This window comes from Alosa pseudoharengus, unplaced genomic scaffold (genome assembly GCF_046254945.1).
Source record: "Alosa pseudoharengus isolate Yale_2024_CS ecotype anadromous, Long Island Sound unplaced genomic scaffold, YU_APseudo_1.1 YU_APseudo_1.1_scf_1, whole genome shotgun sequence".
Taxonomy (NCBI): domain Eukaryota; kingdom Metazoa; phylum Chordata; class Actinopteri; order Clupeiformes; family Clupeidae; genus Alosa; species Alosa pseudoharengus.
In genome coordinates, this window is record NW_027468564.1 from 7,413,877 (window position 1) to 7,434,111 (window position 20,235).

Consider the following 20,235-nt stretch of genomic DNA (forward strand, 5'->3'; position numbering starts at 1 on the left):
TGAGAGTCAAAGGAAAGGGTAGAATCAATTATGACACCAAGGTTTTTGACTTCACAGGTAGAGGTGGTGAAGTAGCCAGGGATGGATAACTGATATTGTTTGAGCTTTTTCAGTACAGATGGCCTGGGTTCTCTTAACGCTACTTACCAAGTCCCTTTTACCGCCTTCCTCTGGGCCCAGAGCTGCAAACACACAGACAGTTCACAGAAGGAGATCAAACACAGTTCTGATGGGGAACAGTGCTACCTCATGCAGCAACCAGGGTAAGATACACCCAACAACTGTTCCGTATAACTATTGCCATTCCTTGTGTAAGAACACTACAATTCTACCACCAATGTTCATTACAATCTCTGCAAAACTGTGAAAGCTTTGAGGTTGTTTAGTGTTGACGATGCCTGGTGTGTTCTCTACCCCACCTCCACCCCATCTCCTCCTCACACATCTGCCTTATCAATGTCTAGTTGCTGCATTGATGCCTGCTCTGTTCTGTACCCCATCTCCTCCTCATCTGCCTTATCAATGTCTAGTTGCTGCATTGATGCCTGGTCTGTTCTGTACCCCATGGGGGTTTATCTGGCTGCTCCCTCTGCCTTAGGCTTTTCATGTTTACACGTGGAAGAGCAGGGGGCTCCCATTACAGAGCCATACCGCCAAATGAAACATTATGCATTGAAATAGTATTTAACTGTCTGGACTAATTGGGGGCCTAGCAGCGAAGCTGCGAAGGCACCCATTGAGTTACTAGCTTTTCCTATTATTATTCCTCTGCCATTGGAGTCTATGGCAGCCCATAGAACGCCTGGCTAAAAAGTGCTGAAATTTGGCAGAAAGTTTTGGGACACTCCACTGACCACTCGCGGTAATTTACCGATCTCTGAACCCAGCCATCTAGCGCCACCAACAGGTCAAAGTTTGGCCGAAAATTGAACCGCTGGGTCTAAAGTTATGAAATTCGGCGCACTGATTCAGGACCGTCCCATGATCACTCTCACCAATTTACAGAACTCTATGCCCAACACTCTAGTGCCACCAATCGGTCGAAACTGGATTGCATTCACGCATGTGACCATTGAAAGGTGCATTCGATTTTTACAAATCAAGCACTGTTGGAATCCCTGGGCCGACCTGAGTTCAATGACTCCTATTACGTCACTTTCCGCCATATTGGACCTCCGCCATATTGGATTTAGTCCAAACTCTACGAAAAGTCTCAGCAGTCACAAATTTCATCCGATTCTCACGAAACTTGGCGGAGATGATCTTCTGACCGAGCCGCACAAACGATACTTGCCAGATTTTTCAATTTCAACTTTGTTTGCCTGTGACAGCCAATCAAATATGGCGACGAAGCCGCCAAACAGGAAGTGGACTAACATCTTGGTGACGCTTTGAGTTAACATAGCAAAACTCGATACCATTAGTCAGGACACTTTCCCAATCACTCACAGCCATTTGTATGCATATACATTGAACGCTCTAGCGCCACCACCAGTTCAATGTTGGACATGCAATCATGCGTGTGATCCTTGACTCTTTTGTCTGATTTTCACAATTGAAGTAGCGTCTGAATCCTTGGACCATCCCGAGTTCATCGACCCCATCCCGCCACTTTCCGTCATATTGGACCTCCGTCATATTGGATTTAATACAAACTCTACGAAAAGTTTCAGCGGTTACAAATTTCATCCGATTTTCAAGGAACTTGGCGGAGATGATTGCCTGACTGAGCCGCACAAACGATACTTGCCAGATTTTTCAATTTCAACTTTATTTGCCTGTGACAGCCAATCAAATATGGCGATGAAGCCGCCAAACAGGAAGTGGACTAACATCTTGGTGACGCTTTGAGTTAACATAGCAAAACTCGATACCATTAGTCAGGACACTGTCCCAATCACTCACAGCATTTTTTATGCATACACATTGAACGCTCTAGCGCCACCACTAGTTCAATGTTGGACATGCGTTCATGCGCGTGATCCTTGACTCTTTTGTCTGATTTTCACAATTGAGGTAGCGTCTGAATCCTTGGACCATACCGAGTTCATCGACCCCTATTGCGTCACTTTTAAGCAATATAGCACGAGTGAGAGTGGGGTTGGTCATGGATATTCCCACGGGTGTTGTTCGGCCGTAGCCACGAGGCCGGAGGCCGAGTGGCGCAGGCAACAACAGCCGTGGGAATATCCATGACCAACCCCACGATCACGAGTGCTCTATTGCTTTTATACAACAATTCTACCACAAACTAAATAATCTGAAAACATCCCGTTATTGTTTAAAAATGTTAATTTCGACATTGTTCTTACGCATCAAAAAATAGTTCCCTTTTCAATAGACAGCGTCTTGGTTGCTAGGTAACCAACATTCCAGATCCCTCGTTAGTGTCTTCTTGAAAGAAATGTTTAAAGTCGGGCTGAAATCACATTCATATCTAGGTAGGTTTGCTGCATGCATGTTACAAGGACACTGGGCCATGTCATGTAAGGGACATGGTACTGCAAAAAACGGAAACATAGTCTACATTGCAGAACCACTCAACTTCATTAATTTATGGTGAAAAAATGTTACACTACTGTGCACAGCCTGACGTGACGATGCTAGCTCGTTAGCAGCGGTTAGCTAACTATGCTAACGTTAGTTATCTACAAGTCTCCTCCAAGTGACAATCATATTATACACAATGCTGAGAATAATTAGCATCCTCGTTTATCTTACTTACATTGAGTTGACTGTGTGGCTTAATCCACAGATGTGGTGAAGCACTGTTTCGTTATGGTTTGCTAAGGAGTAACCCATTGCTTGAAATAGTGGAGAGCTGGGATGAGAGCATTGTGTCAAATCTTCGCATTGTATAGCGGAGTGATTTATTATTAGCTGTGCAAAGTCTGAGTTGAAATGTCCAGGGATATTCCAACTCATGGAACGTCTCTCGGCCAATCAGAAACAAATAAATAGTTCCATAGAACCCAATTGTTGTATAATCTGCCATATTGGACCTCCGCCATATTGGATTTTGTCCAAACTCTATGGAAAGTTTCAGTGGTCACAAATGTCATCCGATTTTCACGGAACTTGGCTGAGATGATCTTCAGACCGACGTGCACAAACGATACTTGTCAGATTTTTCAAATTCCACTTTATTGGCCCATGACAGCCAATCAAAATATGACGATGAAGCCGCAAAACAGGAAGTTGGCTAACATCTCGGAGACGCTTTAATGTATGCATTGTGTCATGTATTGTGTTTGTGTGTGTGTGTGTGGGTGGGTGGGTGTGTTTGTGAGTGTGTGTGTGTGAGAGAGAGAGAGAGAGAGAGAGTGTGTGTGTGTGTGTGTGTGTGTGTGTGTGTGTGTGTGTTTATTAGTGTGCACACTTTCTTTGTGTATCTATATTTGTGTTTATGTGCTGGTATGTGTGTGAGATTGCATGCTACTGTAATATACAAACTTCCTCTGTTTTTTTGTGTTTACCTGCTTTAATCTGTGTGTGTGTGTTCTTCAGAGAGCACAGGCACTCGAAAAAACAGTGACTCAAAAAAACACTTACTCAAAAACAGAACATCTCTAAATAATTAGAAGGGAGTAGAACTCAGCAGGCAGAGTATATGTCTGTGTGAAGGAGAGAGAGAGAGAGAGATAATGAGTATGTGAGTTTGTGCAAAAGAGTGTGTGTGTCGGGTATAGAGGATTGGTGATTAATATTCAGACAATATTCAGATCATACGCATTGCATTTCATCTCTAAATTTGACTGGATGTTGTTAGGCCACACATGCGATCACATCAACAACTTCAAACTAGTGCGCCTGAGCCTACAGTACAGTGTGATAGTGCCATCTAGTGGTCAACAGTAGAACATGCCCTGAGAAGAGACTAGCAGCAGTTACACTGAGGCTTGGAGTGAAGCAAATAGTGAATATGAATTTAGTCTTCCTTCTAGTGTGTGTGTGTGTGTGTGTGTGTGTGTGTGTGTGTGTGTATGATCAAGTGTAATGAACATGGCCGACCTGTTGACAGCGTGCTCACTCACTCGTATATAGATAAATGTGTGTGTGTGTGTGTGTGTGTGTGTGTGTGTGTGTGTAATGTGTAATGAACATGGCCGACCAGTTGACAGCATGCTCACTCACTCGTATAAAGATAAATGTGTGTGTGTGTGTGGAACACACACAGCTATTCTAGTTCTACTGTAATCTCAGTGCAATACATTAAGAATAAGTAGAACACACACAGCTATTCTAGTTCTACTGTAATCTCAGTGCAATACATTTAGAATAAGTAGAGCACACACAGCTATGCTAGTTCTACTGTAATCTCAGTGCAATACATTTAGAATAAGTAGAACACACACAGCTATTCTAGTTCTACTGTAATCTCAGTGCAATACATTTAGAATAAGTAGAACACACACAGCTATTCTAGTTCTACTGTAATCTCAGTGCAATACATTTAGAATAAGTAGAACACACACAGCTATTCTAGTTCTACTGTAATCTCAGTGCAATACATTAAGAATAAGTAGAACACACACAGCTATTCTAGTTCTACTGTAATCTCAGTGCAATATATTTAGAACAAGTAGAACAAACACAGCTATTCTAGTTCTACTGTAATCTCAGTGCAATACATTAAGAATAAGTAGAACACACACAGCTATTCTAGTTCTACTGTAATCTCAGTGCAATATATTTAGAACAAGTAGAACAAACACAGCTATTGTAGTTCTAATGTAATCGCAGTGCAATACATTTAGAATAAGTAGAACACACACAGCTATTCTAGTTCTACTGTAATCTCAGTGCAATACATTTAGAACAAGTAGAACAAACACAGCTATTGTAGTTCTAATGTAATCGCAGTGCAATACATTTAGAACAAGTAGAACAAGAGGATTCAGGCGGCTGCAGACCTTCGCCTCTATAATTGGTCAGAAGTAAGAAAGTGAAAAATGAAATCCTGCATCTGACACTAGTAGAGACATCCTGGAGAATCAGGACTGAAGCTGAAGGCCCCGCACCATCTTTGCCTTTTCTGTCTCTGTGTGGGTGTGTCTGTCATGGAACATAAATCACATCGTATCATTTGTCTTTTTGTATATTCTCTATTTCCTTCCTTCCTTCCTCTTTTTTACAGTATGCTCGGTTTTGAACTACCTGCTTTGCTTGTGAATGAAGTTGTAGCTCCTCAGTTCAATGTGCTTGTTGAATGATGCTGGCAAGCATGTCCCTGTTAGTGGGCGTGCTCATGGGTAACTGTGGAACGCCGGAATCACACAGAGGTGTGTGCACTGGCTGAATTACAGTAGCACACCTTTTATGCATTTCTTTCACATCTACTGCAGTCATATCCACTGTGTTCACTCAGAAGGGATCCGTTAACGTGGCTAGGCACTTGTAATGACATCTGGAGCATGTTAAGAGGCTAAAAGCACGTGTAAAACCTGCCCCGTTTCAGCAGCCTGGGAGCTCAGTGTAGGCAACACCATTTCTTTCTTTTGTGTTTTTCTTGCTACTGATGCACTCCGTGATCACAAACAACAGAGCTATGTGTTGAAATCGGCTGGAGTTCTCCTTTAAACTGCCAATCCAGTTTTATCCTGGGTTTAAAATTACTGGTGCAACAGACTAACATTTAATCTAGGTTCATGTGGGAAATTAAACTGAGATTAGCTGGGGTTTACATTTTAATTCATACTAAATTTAAACTAGGTTTAGGGTTAGTGCAACATAGTTAGTCTAAACTGTGTTTTAATCCAGTTTAAAAGTGATACCACATTGGTGCAACCCAGCCTAAGTGTTCTGTGCATCCTGAACAAGGAACACAATTATTCAGTCTACCCCTGGTAAACACTGGTTAAATGCTGATTTTGTCATAGCCTACCCCTGGTAAACACTGGGTTAATGCTGATTTAGTCATAGCCTACCCCAGGTAAACTAAAAGTGACTAAAACTAATTTAGTCATAGCCTACCCCTGGTAAACTAGGTGAACTAAAAGTATTCTTGTGTTTATCATCTATGTTATATATTATTTAACATTTAATGTATACTAACTGAGAAAAAATAATGTGTTTGTCTTTCCTTTCTATTGTGTTTGATTGTGTTTGTCTCTCTCTGTCTCTGTCTCTCTCTCTCTCTCTCTCTCTCTCTCTCCTTAATCTTTTCTCAACCGCAAAACAAGATGAACTGGTTTTCCTGCTGTTCTGAATAAGGATTTAACGTCCAGGACAGCAGCCGTCTAACCAGTTGCCCACAGAGAGCACCTGAGCATCAAGGGAGCGGATATCGGAAAAACTCCTAAAAAACTCATAAAGCAGCGTGAGTTTCTTTAATTTTATTCATCATTTACAGAGAAGCTGTTGTGCTTACAATAATATGGGATTCTACTATTCTACTATATTCATAGAGGTTAAGGCTTTCATGGCATTAGCCTTTCCTGTTTCTGCCTGTTTTTATGATTCTGATGTGAGAGTGTCTTGTCAGAGTGTATCTGTCGAACTAGCTAGGCTCATGTGACTGTGACGGTTGGTTATGTTTAATCTTACATCACGGTTTGGGGTCGTCATGAGGAAGTGGCAGCTGAAGGGGAATACCATGTGAGTTATGATGCAGTGGTTTAGCTGGAGGGGAGTAACATGTTAGTTATGCTGCAGTGGTTTTGCTGCTTTGAAGAGTTGCCTGGAGTCTTGGCTACAGCAGGAAATGAAACCGATATGGTGTTGTTACAGTATAGACAGCGTAATATAAAACAGATTAAGAGTCTAGTCACAGTGTAGACAGCATAATATAAAACAGTTTAAGAGTCTAGTTAAATTCAGGGTTGGAGAGTTAAATATAAAGCATAGATGACATAATATAAACCAGATTAACAGGGAGGCTACACCGGGCATTAACTGAAACATTCTGTTCATGTAGTGTAAAGAAGATTGGTCTATTTTTTTTCCCAGATGTCACACTGTGTAAATGTAAGTGTATTGCATTTGAGTATTTGAAGAGTTTGGTTCCAAAACGCTATATCCACCATTTTAATGCATTTTCATAAATATTTTTTTTTACATTTTGTTTTGCAAGTAATTTCAGTAGAACTGTAACTGGTATTGTTATTTTGATTTATCTTACTCAATCAAAACAACAACAAAAACAAGTTGATTGATATAACCTGAAATACATGATTAAATAACATGACTTTCTAATGTTTTTAAAAATGGAGATATAGCGTTTTGGAACTAAACTCATTTCTCTTGAGCTGGACTCCTAATCTCCTGCATGTGGTATGGAGTCGTCATGAGGAAGTGGCAGCTGAAAAGGAATATTAAGTGAGTTATGCTGCAGTGGTTTGGCTGGTTTGAAGAGTTGCCTGAAGTTTTGGTAGTTCCTCATAAACTTCTTCTTTAAGTATAGATATCACAATATAAACCAGAAAGAAACAACAATCAAATCTGCAAAAATCAGGTAAAAGAGAGACATTTAGACATCTAGCTCCATAGACCGCCTTATATGCAACCAAATTCGGTTCAATGGGGCATAATAGGAAGTGAACAGGCTCTCCGTAGACGAGCTCTGGACGGGCCCAGATGAGTTCTCTTAGGATTTCTTCAGTTAGGATTCAGGGTTAAGTCATTTAGATACCGTCAGACCAGGAAGTGATGTCAAACGCGTCAAAATGTGTCATAATGGAAGTGATATTCCATAAGTAGGTACATAACATGCTTTACTGTTTATGGAGAATACTTGATTTCTTTTATAGTCTATGGAAAAAATAGTTGCATTAGGTAGAACCTTTTTATTATTATTGGTAATTCACCTTTATCTATTAAATAATCGATTGCACCTGACTGTCCACGTGATCTGCCAGAGTCAGCTGGGAGGAGCTCAAAAAGACGACCCTGGACACACTAGCTGACCAGTGACTCATGGCAGATATTGAGGAATTTTGTCTGCGTTGGCTTTGGTTTAAATTTACTTATTCATTAAAATGAACATGATGACTGATAAATCACTATGCTGTTTAATAAACCATTGTAGGCATACATTTAACAAAGTCAGCTGGGAGGAGCTCAAAAAGACGACCCTGGACACACTAGCCTCTGATGACTGATAAATCACTATGCTGTTTAATAAACCATTGTAGGCATACATTTAACAAAGTCAGCTGGGAGGAGCTCAAAAAGACGACCCTGGACACACTAGCCTCTGATGACTGATAAATCACTATGCTGTTTAATAAACCATTGTAGGCATACATTTAACAAAGTCAGCTGGGAGGAGCTCAAAAAGACGACCCTGGACACACTAGCCTCTGATGACTGATAAATCACTATGCTGTTTAATAAACCATTGTAGGCATACATTTAACAAGTCATCAAAAAAAGCTCACAGACATAGAAGAAGGGTTCGCTGGCCATGTAGAATAGGCGAATGGCCACATGACACTGTTGTATCTGTTGTACATTTTTATCTGAAACATTTTTGTCCCACTCCTTTGCATGACGGACACACTCTTTCTCTTTTACACACTTTTTCTGTCTCTGTATCCGTGTCTATCTTGATCTATTTATAGATTGAAGAGGATAGATTCCCATCCAGAGGGTGAGCAGGCTGTTGGTGGAAATCAGGCAGGCAGAGCAGCATCATTCAGTACAGGGTAAGTTTACCAAAGAGCACACACACTCTCTCTCTCTCTCTCTCTCTCTCTCTCCCTCTCTCTCTCTCTCTCTCCCTCTCTCTCTTTAGAGGCATTTTAGACATTTTAGAACCAAATATAAGCAGACAGGTCACTGCTGCATATTTGGGAATGATGTGGTTTTGTGTGCTTCCATAACCAGACCACAGACACACAGACCAGTGTCTCCAGTGCCCAGCGGTGTGTCCATGAAGAGTGACAAGTCCATGGGAGTGCCCCTCAAATTCAGCAGTGGAGCACCACAGTCTGGTCCAAAGTGAGTTGTTAGATATTACATTTTTATGGTTTACAAACGCACATCTGTACAAGAGTGAAGTGTGTGTGTGTGTGTGTGTGTGCGTGTGTGTGTGTGGTACATCTGATGCATTACATGAATGCAGATTGTCAGATCGACTGGCAAGAAAAGGACTGTGTAAGTGTTTGTGTGTGTATCTAAAACATGAAGGTAGGGAGAAATAGAAGGTGCTTAGAATTGCTGAAGTTATCAACCATCGAAAAGATGTGTAGCCTTAATCTATTGTTTTATCTCCACATATAACCAGAGCACAGACACACAGACCAGTGTCTCCAGTGCCCAGCGGTGTGTCCATGAAGAGTGACAAGTCCATGGGAGTGCCTCTCAAATTCAGGAGTGGAACACCACAGTCTGGTCCAAAGTGAGTTGTTAGATATTACATTTAAAGTTTTTATGGTTTACAAATGCACATCTGTACAAGAGTTTGGTCCAAAGTGAGTTTTTAGATTTCAGTGTCGGAAATCCATTTTGAGATATTGTGATTTGAATGCAGAGAGGATCGAAAAATGACTAAAATATTTTTTTTTAAATTACCACGAACACATTCCTTAACCTTATCTATCACTCATTGACATATCTTACTGTAAAATGACATAGAAATGTGTTTTTGAAAGCCAAATGTGTAGGCTGCACATTAAAGGCGCTCTAAGCGATGCTGGGTACGGTCACTTCTGTTGACGTTCAAACAAAACAGAAAGCTAGCTCGCTACTTCCTCCTCCTCCCTCCCATGCAATTGAAACTCTCCTAAATGCACATCTCGTCGCTGATTTGCTGGAACAGTTTGTTATTTTTTAACATGCAAGGTTTGCCCAAGTTGTTTTGTGGCTGTTTTTGGAGCCTGGATTGTCCACGGAGATCACATATTTTTACAGTGTATTCTTGATACAGGCAGCTAGCGGATGGCGAGGTGATGTTTGCTGTAAGTGACAAAAAATGTTTTAGCCTTGTAACAACGCATGATCTAATAACACCGCATTATGTAATAGCTCGACAAAATGTAATACATTTTCACATCATTATGTAATAACTGCCACATTACAATCTGCCGCATTATGTAATAAACTGCTTGAACGCGATATGTAAACACCTGCATTTTGTAATAACAAACGCAATATGTAATAACTTATTATAATAAAATTCATTACATATTGCGTTGAGGCAGTTTATTACATAATGGCGTGAAAATTTATTACATTTTGTCGAGTTATTACATAATGCGGTGTTATTAGCCTAAAAAAATGTATGACATTGTTTAGAGCACCTTTAAAGTTGTTCTTCCTCGTTGAGACGCTTGCTGTATGTGAGAACAGGAATGTTTCCGTTTTCTTTGGACTATTAACTTTGTGTTTTGGCTTTTGGCCTCTTCAAGAAATCATCTTAAATAGGCTATCCACTAGTAATTATTCGGAAGATATTTTCTATTTTAGCCAAGATTCCCAATTCATCCGATTCAATTTGTTTTGGAGTTGGCGGCCTATTTAAAAAACATTATGCATTAAGCCTTAGGCTGTTGTTATCCTTGACATCTTCAGAAGTTGATCGAACACTATAGGCTACCTCACAAGTTATCACAAGTTGCCCCGCCTGCGCGAATGAAGCATTTAGAAGCTGCGCTGTGTAATTCGGATAATTTCGAATTAAACAATAGAGATTCTGAATGTCGGCAGCCGGTTCAGTTGAAACGACAGGTAGGCCCACATCTTCATCAGCATCTGACCACGTCCCATCTGATTGCTCGTCTTGTTTGCTTTTTCCGGACTCATGGACTCTGGACTCATTTTGTTGTGGCACGTCCCATTTTACATTTTTATGGTTTACAAATCTGTACAAGAGTGAAGTGTGTTTGTGTGTGTGTTTGTGTACATCTGATGCAGATTGTCAGATAGACTGGCAAAAAAAGGATTGTGTGTGTGTGCGTGTGTGTGTATCTGAAAGATAAAGGTAGGGAGAAATAGAAGGTTCTCAGAATTGCTGAAGTTATCAACCATCGGAAAGATCTGTGTAGCCTTAATCTATTGTTTTATATCCCCATATAACCAGACCACAGACACACAGACCAGTGTCTCCAGTGCCCAGCGGTGTGTCCATGAAGAGTGACAAGTCCATGGGAGTGCCTCTCAAATTCAGGAGTGGAACACCACAGTCTGGTCCAAAGTGAGTTGTTAGATATTACATTTTACATTTTTATGGTTTACAAATGCACATCTGTACAAGAGTCTGGTCCAAAGTGAGTTTTTAGATTTCAGTGTCACAGAAATCCATTTTGAGATATAGCGATTTGAATGCAGAGAGGATCGAAAAATGACTAAAATATGTATTTTCTAATTTTACCACGAACACATTCTTTAACCTTATCTAGCACTCATTGACATATCTTACTGTAAAATGACCTAGAAATGTGTTTTTGAAAGCCAAATGTGTAGGCTGCACATTAAAGGCGCTCTAAGCAATGCTGGGTAAGGTCACTTCTGTTGACGTTCAAACAAAACAGAAAGCTAGCTCGCTACTTCCTCCTCCTCCCTCCCATGCAATTGAAACTCTCCTAAATGCACATCTCGTCTGTGATTTGCTGGAACAGGTTGTTATTTTTTAACATGCAAGGTTTGCCCAAGTTCTTTTGTGGCTGTTTTTGGAGCCTGGATTGTCCACGGAGATCACATATTTTTACGGTGTATTCTTGATACAGGCAGCTAGCGGATGGCGAGGTGATGTTTGCTGTAAGTGACAAAAAATGTTTTAGCCTTGTAATAACGCATGATCTAATAACACCGCATTATGTAATAGCTCGACAAAATATGTAATAGCTCGACGCAATATGTAAACACCTGCATTTTGTAATAACAAATGCAATATGTAATAACTTATTATAATAAAATTCATTACATATTGTGTTGAGGCAGTTTATTACATAATGGCGTGAAAATGTATTACATTTTGTCAAGTTATTACATAATGCGGTGTTATTAGCCTAAAAAAATGTATGACATCGTTTAGAGCACCTTTAAAGTTGTTCTTCCTCATTGAGACGCTTGCTGTATGTGAGAACAAGAATGTTTCCGTTTTCTTTGGACTAATAACTTTGTGTTTTGGCTTTTGGCCTCTTCAAGAAATCATCTTAAATAGGCTATCCACTAGTAATTATTCGGAAGATATTTTCTATTTTAGCCAAGATTCCCAATTCATCCGATTCAATTTGTTTTGGAGTTGGCAGCCTATTTAAACATTATGCATTAAGCCTTAGGCTGTTGTTATCCTTGACATCTTCAGAAGTTGATCGAACACTATAGGCTACCTCACAAGTTATCACAAGTTGCCCCGCCTGGGCGAATGAAGCATTTAGAAGCTGCGCTGTGTAATTCGGATAATTTCGAATTAAACAATAGAGATTCTGAATGTCGGCAGCCGGTTCAGTTGAAACGACAGGTAGGCCTACATCTTCATCAGCATCTGACCACGTCCCATCTGATTGCTCGTCTTGTTTGCTTTTTCCGGACTCATGGACTCTGGACTCATTTTGTTGTGGCACGCCCCATTTTACATTTTTATGGTTTACAAATGGACATCTGTACAAGAGTGAAGTGTGTTTGTGTGTGTGTTTGTGTACATCTGATGCAGATTGTCAGATAGACTGGCAAAAAAAGGATTGTGTGTGTGTGCGTGTGTGTGTATCTGAAAGATAAAGGTAGGGAGAAATAGAAGGTGCTCAGAATTGCTGAAGTTATCAACCATCGGAAAGATCTGTGTAGCCTTAATCTATTGTTTTATCTCCCCATATAACCAGACCACAGACACACAGACCAGTGTCTCCAGTGCCCAGCGGTGTGTCCATGAAGAGTGGCATGGGGGTGCCCCTCAAGATCAGCAGTGAAGCACCACATTCTGGCCCAAAGTGAGTTGTTGTTGTTGTTGTGTGTGTGGGGGGTGGGGGGGGGGGCACTGGTCACCCCGGTGTGTGTGTGTCAGGGTTTCCGTTGTCCAGTAACAGCCGGACATTAGCCGGGGAAAAAATGAAATGTCCGACAAAATTAAATCTCTCCGGTCAAATTGTCTGATTGAAATTGGATAATAATCCCGTCTCCCTTACACAATCTAAATTTGAGAATAAGCCTAAAATGTATGCATGTACTAAAGCAAGAATACTTTGGCTATGTTTTAAAGGAAAAGGCTCTACCGTTATAGTTATTAAACAACACGCATAAGCGCACGCTTAAAACGTCTGTTAAACAACCAACGAATGAGTGAGACGGTTCAAACATGGCCACACCCAGGCAGACTAGCCTTAAAAGCTTTTTTCAGAGGCCAGATGCGATGGATGATGGTAAATCAGTAATGCCTGAAGCCTCAGATGTCCGGTCAGCTCCACCACCATCAGAGAAAAAGCCGTAGTGGCAGGCGTATCTGTCAGAATCAGTGACGTTGGAAGTGGAGGTGCGGGGGGTGCGGCTGCACCAAGACACTTGTCAGTTTCCTTGTAGACAGACCCATGGCTGTCTCTGTCTATGATCTTCAGGGATAGGGCCTCCTCGACAAGGAGATTGCTTGTCCGTGGATAATTTGCGGCACAATCAAATGGTATCATTGAACCGCGGACCGAAAGAAAAATAAACGAAACATATTCCAGAATAGAAAATATTTCTTAGTTTAGTGTTATCAAATAAAGATGCATAGCATTAGGGGGTAGTGGTGTGAGTGCTCATTCAATGTGTGTGTGCATCTGTGCAAGTGAAACTGTTGAACCACTGGAGATAATGCAGCAACAAACAACGTAACCTATTTAAACAACAAACAAAATGGATTCTTGCTGTCCATGAAAACAGCATAGAGACTGGCTAGATCTTTAAATTGACACTAGTTAAGCATGTTTAAGTTAGACTAATGAACATGTTGCATTCTATACGGCCTGATTATGTCATTCTTTAAGCTACATAGCCTGTCTCCAGTTTTCCTCAATTTGACTAATTAATAAGTGATAATAGGATATTTGACCAACATATCATCAAAATGTCCGGAAAACGAAACCTCTGCTGGTCACTTTGACCGGCAACATTTTTCTCAAGCGGAAACTCTGGTGTGTGTGTGTGTATTTTTGCCTGTGTGTATATTTGAACAAATCAGTATAAAATCACACGTACATATGTGTATATTAAAGAAGAATGTAAACCCATTATTTTAGTCTTTAATTGTGTTTTTGTTTACACACACAGATATCAGCAGATCCACAAATCCTACGTGCAGAAGAAGTTTCAGTACCTGATTGAGGGAATCACACAGCAGGGAGATAGCAGACTGCTCAATGAGAGCTACACAGAGCTTTACATCACAAAGGGAAGAGGAGAGGTCAATGATGAACATGAGGTCAAACAGATAGAGAGAGCATCCTGGAGAGAAGCAGCACATGATACACCAATCAAATGCACAGAAATCTTTAAGCCCTTATCTGGACAAGACAAACCCATCAGAACAGTGCTGACAAAGGGAATGGCTGGCATTGGAAAAACAGTCTGTGTGCAGAAGTTAATTCTGGACTGGGCTGAAGGAAAAGCCTATAAGGATGTCCACCTCATATTTCCTCTTCCTTTCCGGGAGCTGAACCTGATGAAAGAGAAGAAACTCAGTTTGGTGGATCTTATTCAGCACCTTTTTCCAGAAATCAAAGATCCAAGAGTCTTCACCACTTCAGAGTACAGATCAATGTTCATCTTTGATGGTCTTGATGAGTGTCGACTTCCTCTAGATTTCCACTCCAACGCAATGTGTTATGATGTGACAGAGCCAGCCTCAGTGGACGTGCTGCTGACAAATCTCATCAAGGGGAATCTGCTTCCCTCTGCTCTCCTCTGGATTACCACCCGACCAGCAGCAGCCAATCAGATTCCTCATATGTGTGTGGAGCAGGTGACAGAAATAAGGGGATTCAATGACCCACAGAAGGAACAGTACTTCAGAAAGAGATTCAATGATGAGAATCTGGCCAGCAGAACCATCACACACCTGAAGTCTTCCAGGAGCCTCTACATCATGTGCCACATTCCAGTCTTCTGCTGGATTTCAGCCACTGTTGTAGAGAGAACATCAGAAGAATCAGAGACTGAAGACATGCCAAGGACTCTGACTCAAATGTACACACGCTTCCTGATCATCCAGACAAACATGAAAAACGTCAAGTACACAGAGAGAAAAGAGACAGATGAAGAGATGATTTTCAAACTGGGGAAATTGGCTTTCCAACAGCTGGAGAAGGACAATCTGATCTTCTATGAGGAAGACCTCAGAGAGTGTGGGATTGATGTCACAGAAGCATCAGTGTACTCAGGAGTGTGTACTCAAATCTTCAGAGAGGAGCCTGGGCTGTACCAGGGGAAGTTGTTCAGCTTTGTACATCTGAGCATCCAAGAGTTTCTTGCAGCTTTATATGTGTTTGTCTGCTTCAGCAACAGAGGGGAAAACATGCCTGACCAACAGCAAACCTCTCAGCTCTCTGCTCTGTTCAGAGCTGCATCACTTCATGACCTACACAAGACTGCAGTGGACCTGGCCTTATTGAGTAAGAATGGACACCTGGACCTTTTCCTCCGCTTCCTTCTGGGCCTCTCACTAGAGTCCAATCAGAAGCTCTTAAAGCACCTACTGCCACAAAGCAATAGCCAATCAGATAGCACAGATCAAACAGTCCAGTATGTCAAACAAATTATCAGAGATCAGAGTGGCTCGGACAGAAGGATCAACCTGTTCTATTGTCTGAATGAACTGAATCATCATGCTGTAGTGGAGGACATTGGCAGGAGCTCAGGAACTCTGTATATAGACATGCTCTTACCAGGAAGGTGGGAGACTAAGAGATTTGAGTTCAAGATGTCAGAAGAGCAGCTGGCTAAGTTTAACCTTCAGAACTACATAAAGACACCAGAAAAAGATCAGACCGAACTCCTCAGTCCCGATGAAGTTCTTCAGAAGCTGCTGCCTGTGGTCACAACATCCACATCAGCTGAGTAAGTAACTGTGTCTGTGTGTGTGTGTGTGTGTGTGTGTGTGTGCGTGTGTGTGTGTGTATATATGTTTGTGTGTGTTTGTGTATGTATGTGTGTGGGGAGTGTGTGTTTGTGTTAGAGAAAGGGAGGAGAGAGTGTTCATGTGGAAGGCAGGATGTATTAGTGAGAGAGAGAGAGGGTAAGAATGAAAGTGTGAGTTTTTGGGAGAGTGTGTGTGTCTGTAGTTGTTTGAGGGAGAATGGCGGGAGTTTGTGTGTTTGTATTTGAGAAGGAGTGTGTGGGGAAATTGTGTATGAGGGAGGGACTATGTGTATATGTATGATTCAGATGTATGATTCTGTTTTCAGGCTGATTGATTGTAATCTGACAGAGAAGGGCTGTTCCTATCTGGCCTCTGCTTTGTCCTCACACTCCTCAAGTCTCAGACTACTGAACATGAGTCTCAATGAACTGCGAGAATCAGGAGTGGAACTTTTATGTTCTGCTCTTGGTAATCAAAACTGCAAACTGGAGGAACTACAGTAAGTATCACTTCATGCAGCCAATTTGTGTGCGGGGCACTGCGACTCCGGGCAACTGTCTTTGCTAGTTGGGGCCAGCGTGATTATATTGCTTGGAATATATTGCTAAGATTTTGTTAGGAAGTCTTACTAGTGGTCTGCATAGTGCTTGTGTACTTGGATGAATGTCTTTAGATCATTGGGGTAAGCGTTGCTTTTTTCATGCTATGTTTTTGTATTGTATTTATTATAACTCCTTGTCGGTCCGTACTGAAAGTAATTAACTTAGTGTATGACTTTGTTTTGTTGTTGCCTACGACTTCAATTACTAGGCGAGTACAGATGTGTGTATAATCTAATTTAGCAAAACAAGCTTTAGTGGAATCCTGCTATTGCATAATTTATTAATTTAGCAGTGTGGGATAGTTTGGGCTTGTGTGGATAGTGTGCGCTAGTGTGGATAGTGTGGGCTTGTGTGGATAGTGTGGATAGTGTGGGCTAGTGTGGATAGTGTGGATAGTGTGCGCTAGTGTGGGCTTGTGTGGATAGTGTGGATAGTGTGGGCTAGTGTGGGCTTGTGAGGATAGTGTGGATAGTGAGGATAGTGTGGATAGTGTGCGCTAGTGTGGGCTTGTGTGGATAGTGTGGATAGTGTGGATAGTGTGCGCTAGTGTGGGCTTGTGTGGATAGTGTGGATAGTGTGGGCTAGTGTGGGCTTGTGTGGATAGTGTGGGTAATGTGGATAGTGTGGATAGTGAGGATAGTGTGGATAGTGTGCGCTAGTGTGGATAGTGTGGGCTAGTGTGGGCTTGTGAGGATAGTGTGGATAGTGTGGGCTTGTGAGGATAGTGTGGATAGTGAGGATAGTGAGGATAGTGTGGATAGTGTGCGCTAGTGTGGATAGTGTGGGCTTGTGTGGGCTTGTGTGGATAGTGTGGGCTAGTGTGGGCTTGTGAGGATAGTATGGATAGTGTGGATAGTGAGGATAGTGTGGATAGTGTGCGCTAGTGTGGATAGTGTGGATAGTGTGGGCTTGTATGGATAGTGTGGGATAGTGTGGGCTAGTGTGGATAGTGTGCGCTAGTGTGGATAGTGTGGGCTAGTGTGGATAGTGTGGATAGTGAGGATAGTGTGGGCTAGTGTGGATAGTGTGGGCTTGTGAGGATAGTGTGGATAGTGTGAATAGTGTGCGCTAGTGTGGGCTTGTGTGGATAGTGTGGGCTAGTGTGGGCTTGTGTGGATAGTGTGGGCTAATGTGGATAGTGTGGATAGTGAGGATAGTGTGGATAGTGTGCGCTAGTGTGGATAGTGTGGGCTTGTGTGGATAGTGTGGATAGTGTGGGCTTGTGAGGATAGTGTGGATAGTGAGGATAGTGTGGATAGTGTGCGCTAGTGTGGATAGTGTGGGCTTGTGTGGATAGTGTGGGCTAGTGTGGGCTTGTGAGGATAGTATGGATAGTGTGGATAGTGAGGATAGTGTGGATAGTGTGCGCTAGTGTGGATAGTGTGGATAGTGTGGGCTTGTATGGATAGTGTGGGATAGTGTGGGCTAGTGTGGATAGTGTGCGCTAGTGTGGATAGTGTGGATAGTGAGGATAGTGTGGGCTAGTGTGGATAGTGTGTGCTAGTGAGGATAGTGTGGATTGTGAGGATATTGTGGATAGGTAGGATAGTGTGGGCTAGTGTGGATAGTGTGGATAGTGAGGATAGTGTGGATAGTGTGGATAGTGAGGATAGTGTGGGCTAGTGTGGATAGTGTGCGCTAGTGAGGATAGTGTGGATAGTGTGGGCTAATGTGGATAGTGTGGATAGTTTGGGCTTGTGTGGGCTAGTGTGGATAGTGTGCGATAGTGTGGATAGTGTGGGCTAGTGTGGATAGTGTGCGATAGTGTGGATAGTCTGGGCTAGTGTGGATAGTGTGGGCTAGTGTGGATAGTGTGGATAGTTTGGGCTTGTGTGGGCTAGTGTGGATAGTGTGTGCTAGTGTGGATAGTGTGCGATAGTGTGGATAGTGTGGATAGTGAGGGTTCCTGCACCAAAACAAAACAGTATGTAAAATTATGAAATTATAAAAAATAAACAAAAACAAAATTCCAGGCGGAGTGGTGTGACTCGCCTGTTTACCCGTGACGTGTGTTTGTGTATGTGAGTATAAGATAGGTGATTAAAATTCAGATCCATGGTTCTGTTTCAGATAGTGTGGATAATGAGGATAGTGTGGATAGTGTGGATAGTGTGCGCTAGTGTGGGCTTGTGTGGATAGTGTGGATAGTGTGGATAGTGTGCGCTAGTGTGGGCTTGTGTGGATAGTGTGGATAGTGTGGATAGTGTGCGCTAGTGTGGATAGTGTGGGCTAGTGTGGGCTTGTGTGGATAGTGTGGGCTAATGTGGATAGTGTGGATAGTGAGGATAGTGTGGATAGTGTGCGCTAGTGTGGATAGTGTGGATAGTGTGGGCTTGTGTGGATAGTGTGGATAGTGTGGGCTTGTGAGGATAGTGTGGATAGTGTGGATAGTGAGGATAGTGTGGATAGTGTGCGCTAGTGTGGATAGTGTGGATAGTGTGGGCTTGTGTGGGCTTGTGTGGATAGTGTGGGCTAGTGTGGGCTTGTGAGGATAGTATGGATAGTGTGGATAGTGTGGATAGTGTGGATAGTGAGGATAGTGTGGGCTAGTGTGGATAGTGTGTGCTAGTGAGGATAGTGTGGATATTGTGGATAGGTAGGATAGTGTGGGCTAGTGTGGATAGCGTGGATAGTGAGGATAGTGTGGATAGTGAGGATAGTGTGGGCTAGTGTGGATAGTGTGCGCTAGTGAGGATAGTGTGGGCTAATGTGGATAGTGTGGATAGTTTGGGCTTGTGTGGGCTAGTGTGGATAGTGTGCGATAGTGTGGATAGTGTGGGCTAGTGTGGATAGTGTGCGATAGTGTGGATAGTGTGGATAGTGTGGGCTAGTGTGGATAGTGTGGATAGTTTGGGCTAGTGTGTGCTAGTGTGGATAGTGTGCGATAGTGTGGATAGTGTGGATAGTGAGGGTTCCTGCACCAAAACAAAACAGTATGTAAAATTATGAAATTATAAAAAATAAACAAAAACAAAATTCCAGGCGGAGTGGTGTGACTCGCCTGTGTACCCGTGACGTGTGTTTGTGTATGTGAGTATAAGATAGGTGATTAAAATTCAGATCCATGGTTCTGTTTCAGACTCTGGAGATGTAATCTTAAAGAGAAGAGCTGCTTCTATCTGGCCTCTGCTCTGACCTCACACTCCTCAAGTCTCAGACTGCTGGATTTAACTAACAATGAACTGCTGGACTCAGGAGTGAAACTTCTATGTACAGCTCTTTTTCATCATAATTTCAGACTGGAGGAACTACAGTAAGTATCAGTGAGTTTGGGAGAGAAAGAGTGTGCATGGCGAAAGGCAAGTGTTGTTCCTAGCTTACACCCAACACAGTGATCATCAGGGTTCTAAATTAACTTTTTTGATCACCAGCCAATGTGGCTGGTAACTTTCTAAAGTTACTAGCCAATTAGAATTTCTATTAGCCATTTTTTTTTCCGGTGAAAATAAGAGAATTATGAGTTTATGAGATGAGTGTCACTGAATGCATTTGGTCATTGTATTAACATTGTTGCCATGAATACATACCACAAAATATACACAGAAGTGCACTTCACTTCATTTCATGTTTGGGATCTATCTATCTATTTCTCTGTCGATATCCTCATCCCCTGCTTCATTCCTATTCTCGCCCCCATCAGTC

General features: G+C 42.0%; 1 protein-coding gene across 1 annotated transcript; it reads left to right on the top strand.

The window, feature by feature from the left end:
• The first annotated feature begins 7,285 nt into the window (after window positions 1–7,285).
• LOC143116724 (protein NLRC3-like) lies at window positions 7,286–19,850 on the top strand. The gene is made up of 9 exons (XM_076278024.1): window positions 7,286–7,317; window positions 8,562–8,645; window positions 8,827–8,940; window positions 9,227–9,340; window positions 11,021–11,134; window positions 12,762–12,869; window positions 14,185–15,969; window positions 16,317–16,490; window positions 19,673–19,850. The coding sequence occupies exons 1-9, from the start codon at window positions 7,286–7,288 to the stop codon at window positions 19,848–19,850; spliced, it is 2,703 nt and encodes a 900-aa protein (XP_076134139.1).
• Window positions 19,851–20,235: the final 385 nt, after the last annotated feature.

Coding starts and splice junctions, on each gene's coding strand:
- LOC143116724 (XM_076278024.1), top strand. CDS start 7,286: ATGAGGAAGTGGCAGCTGAAAAGGAATATTAA. Junction 8,646..8,826: donor GCAGCATCATTCAGTACAGG/GTAAGTTTACCA, acceptor TTCCATAACCAG/ACCACAGACACACAGACCAG. Junction 9,341..11,020: donor ACACCACAGTCTGGTCCAAA/GTGAGTTGTTAG, acceptor CCATATAACCAG/ACCACAGACACACAGACCAG.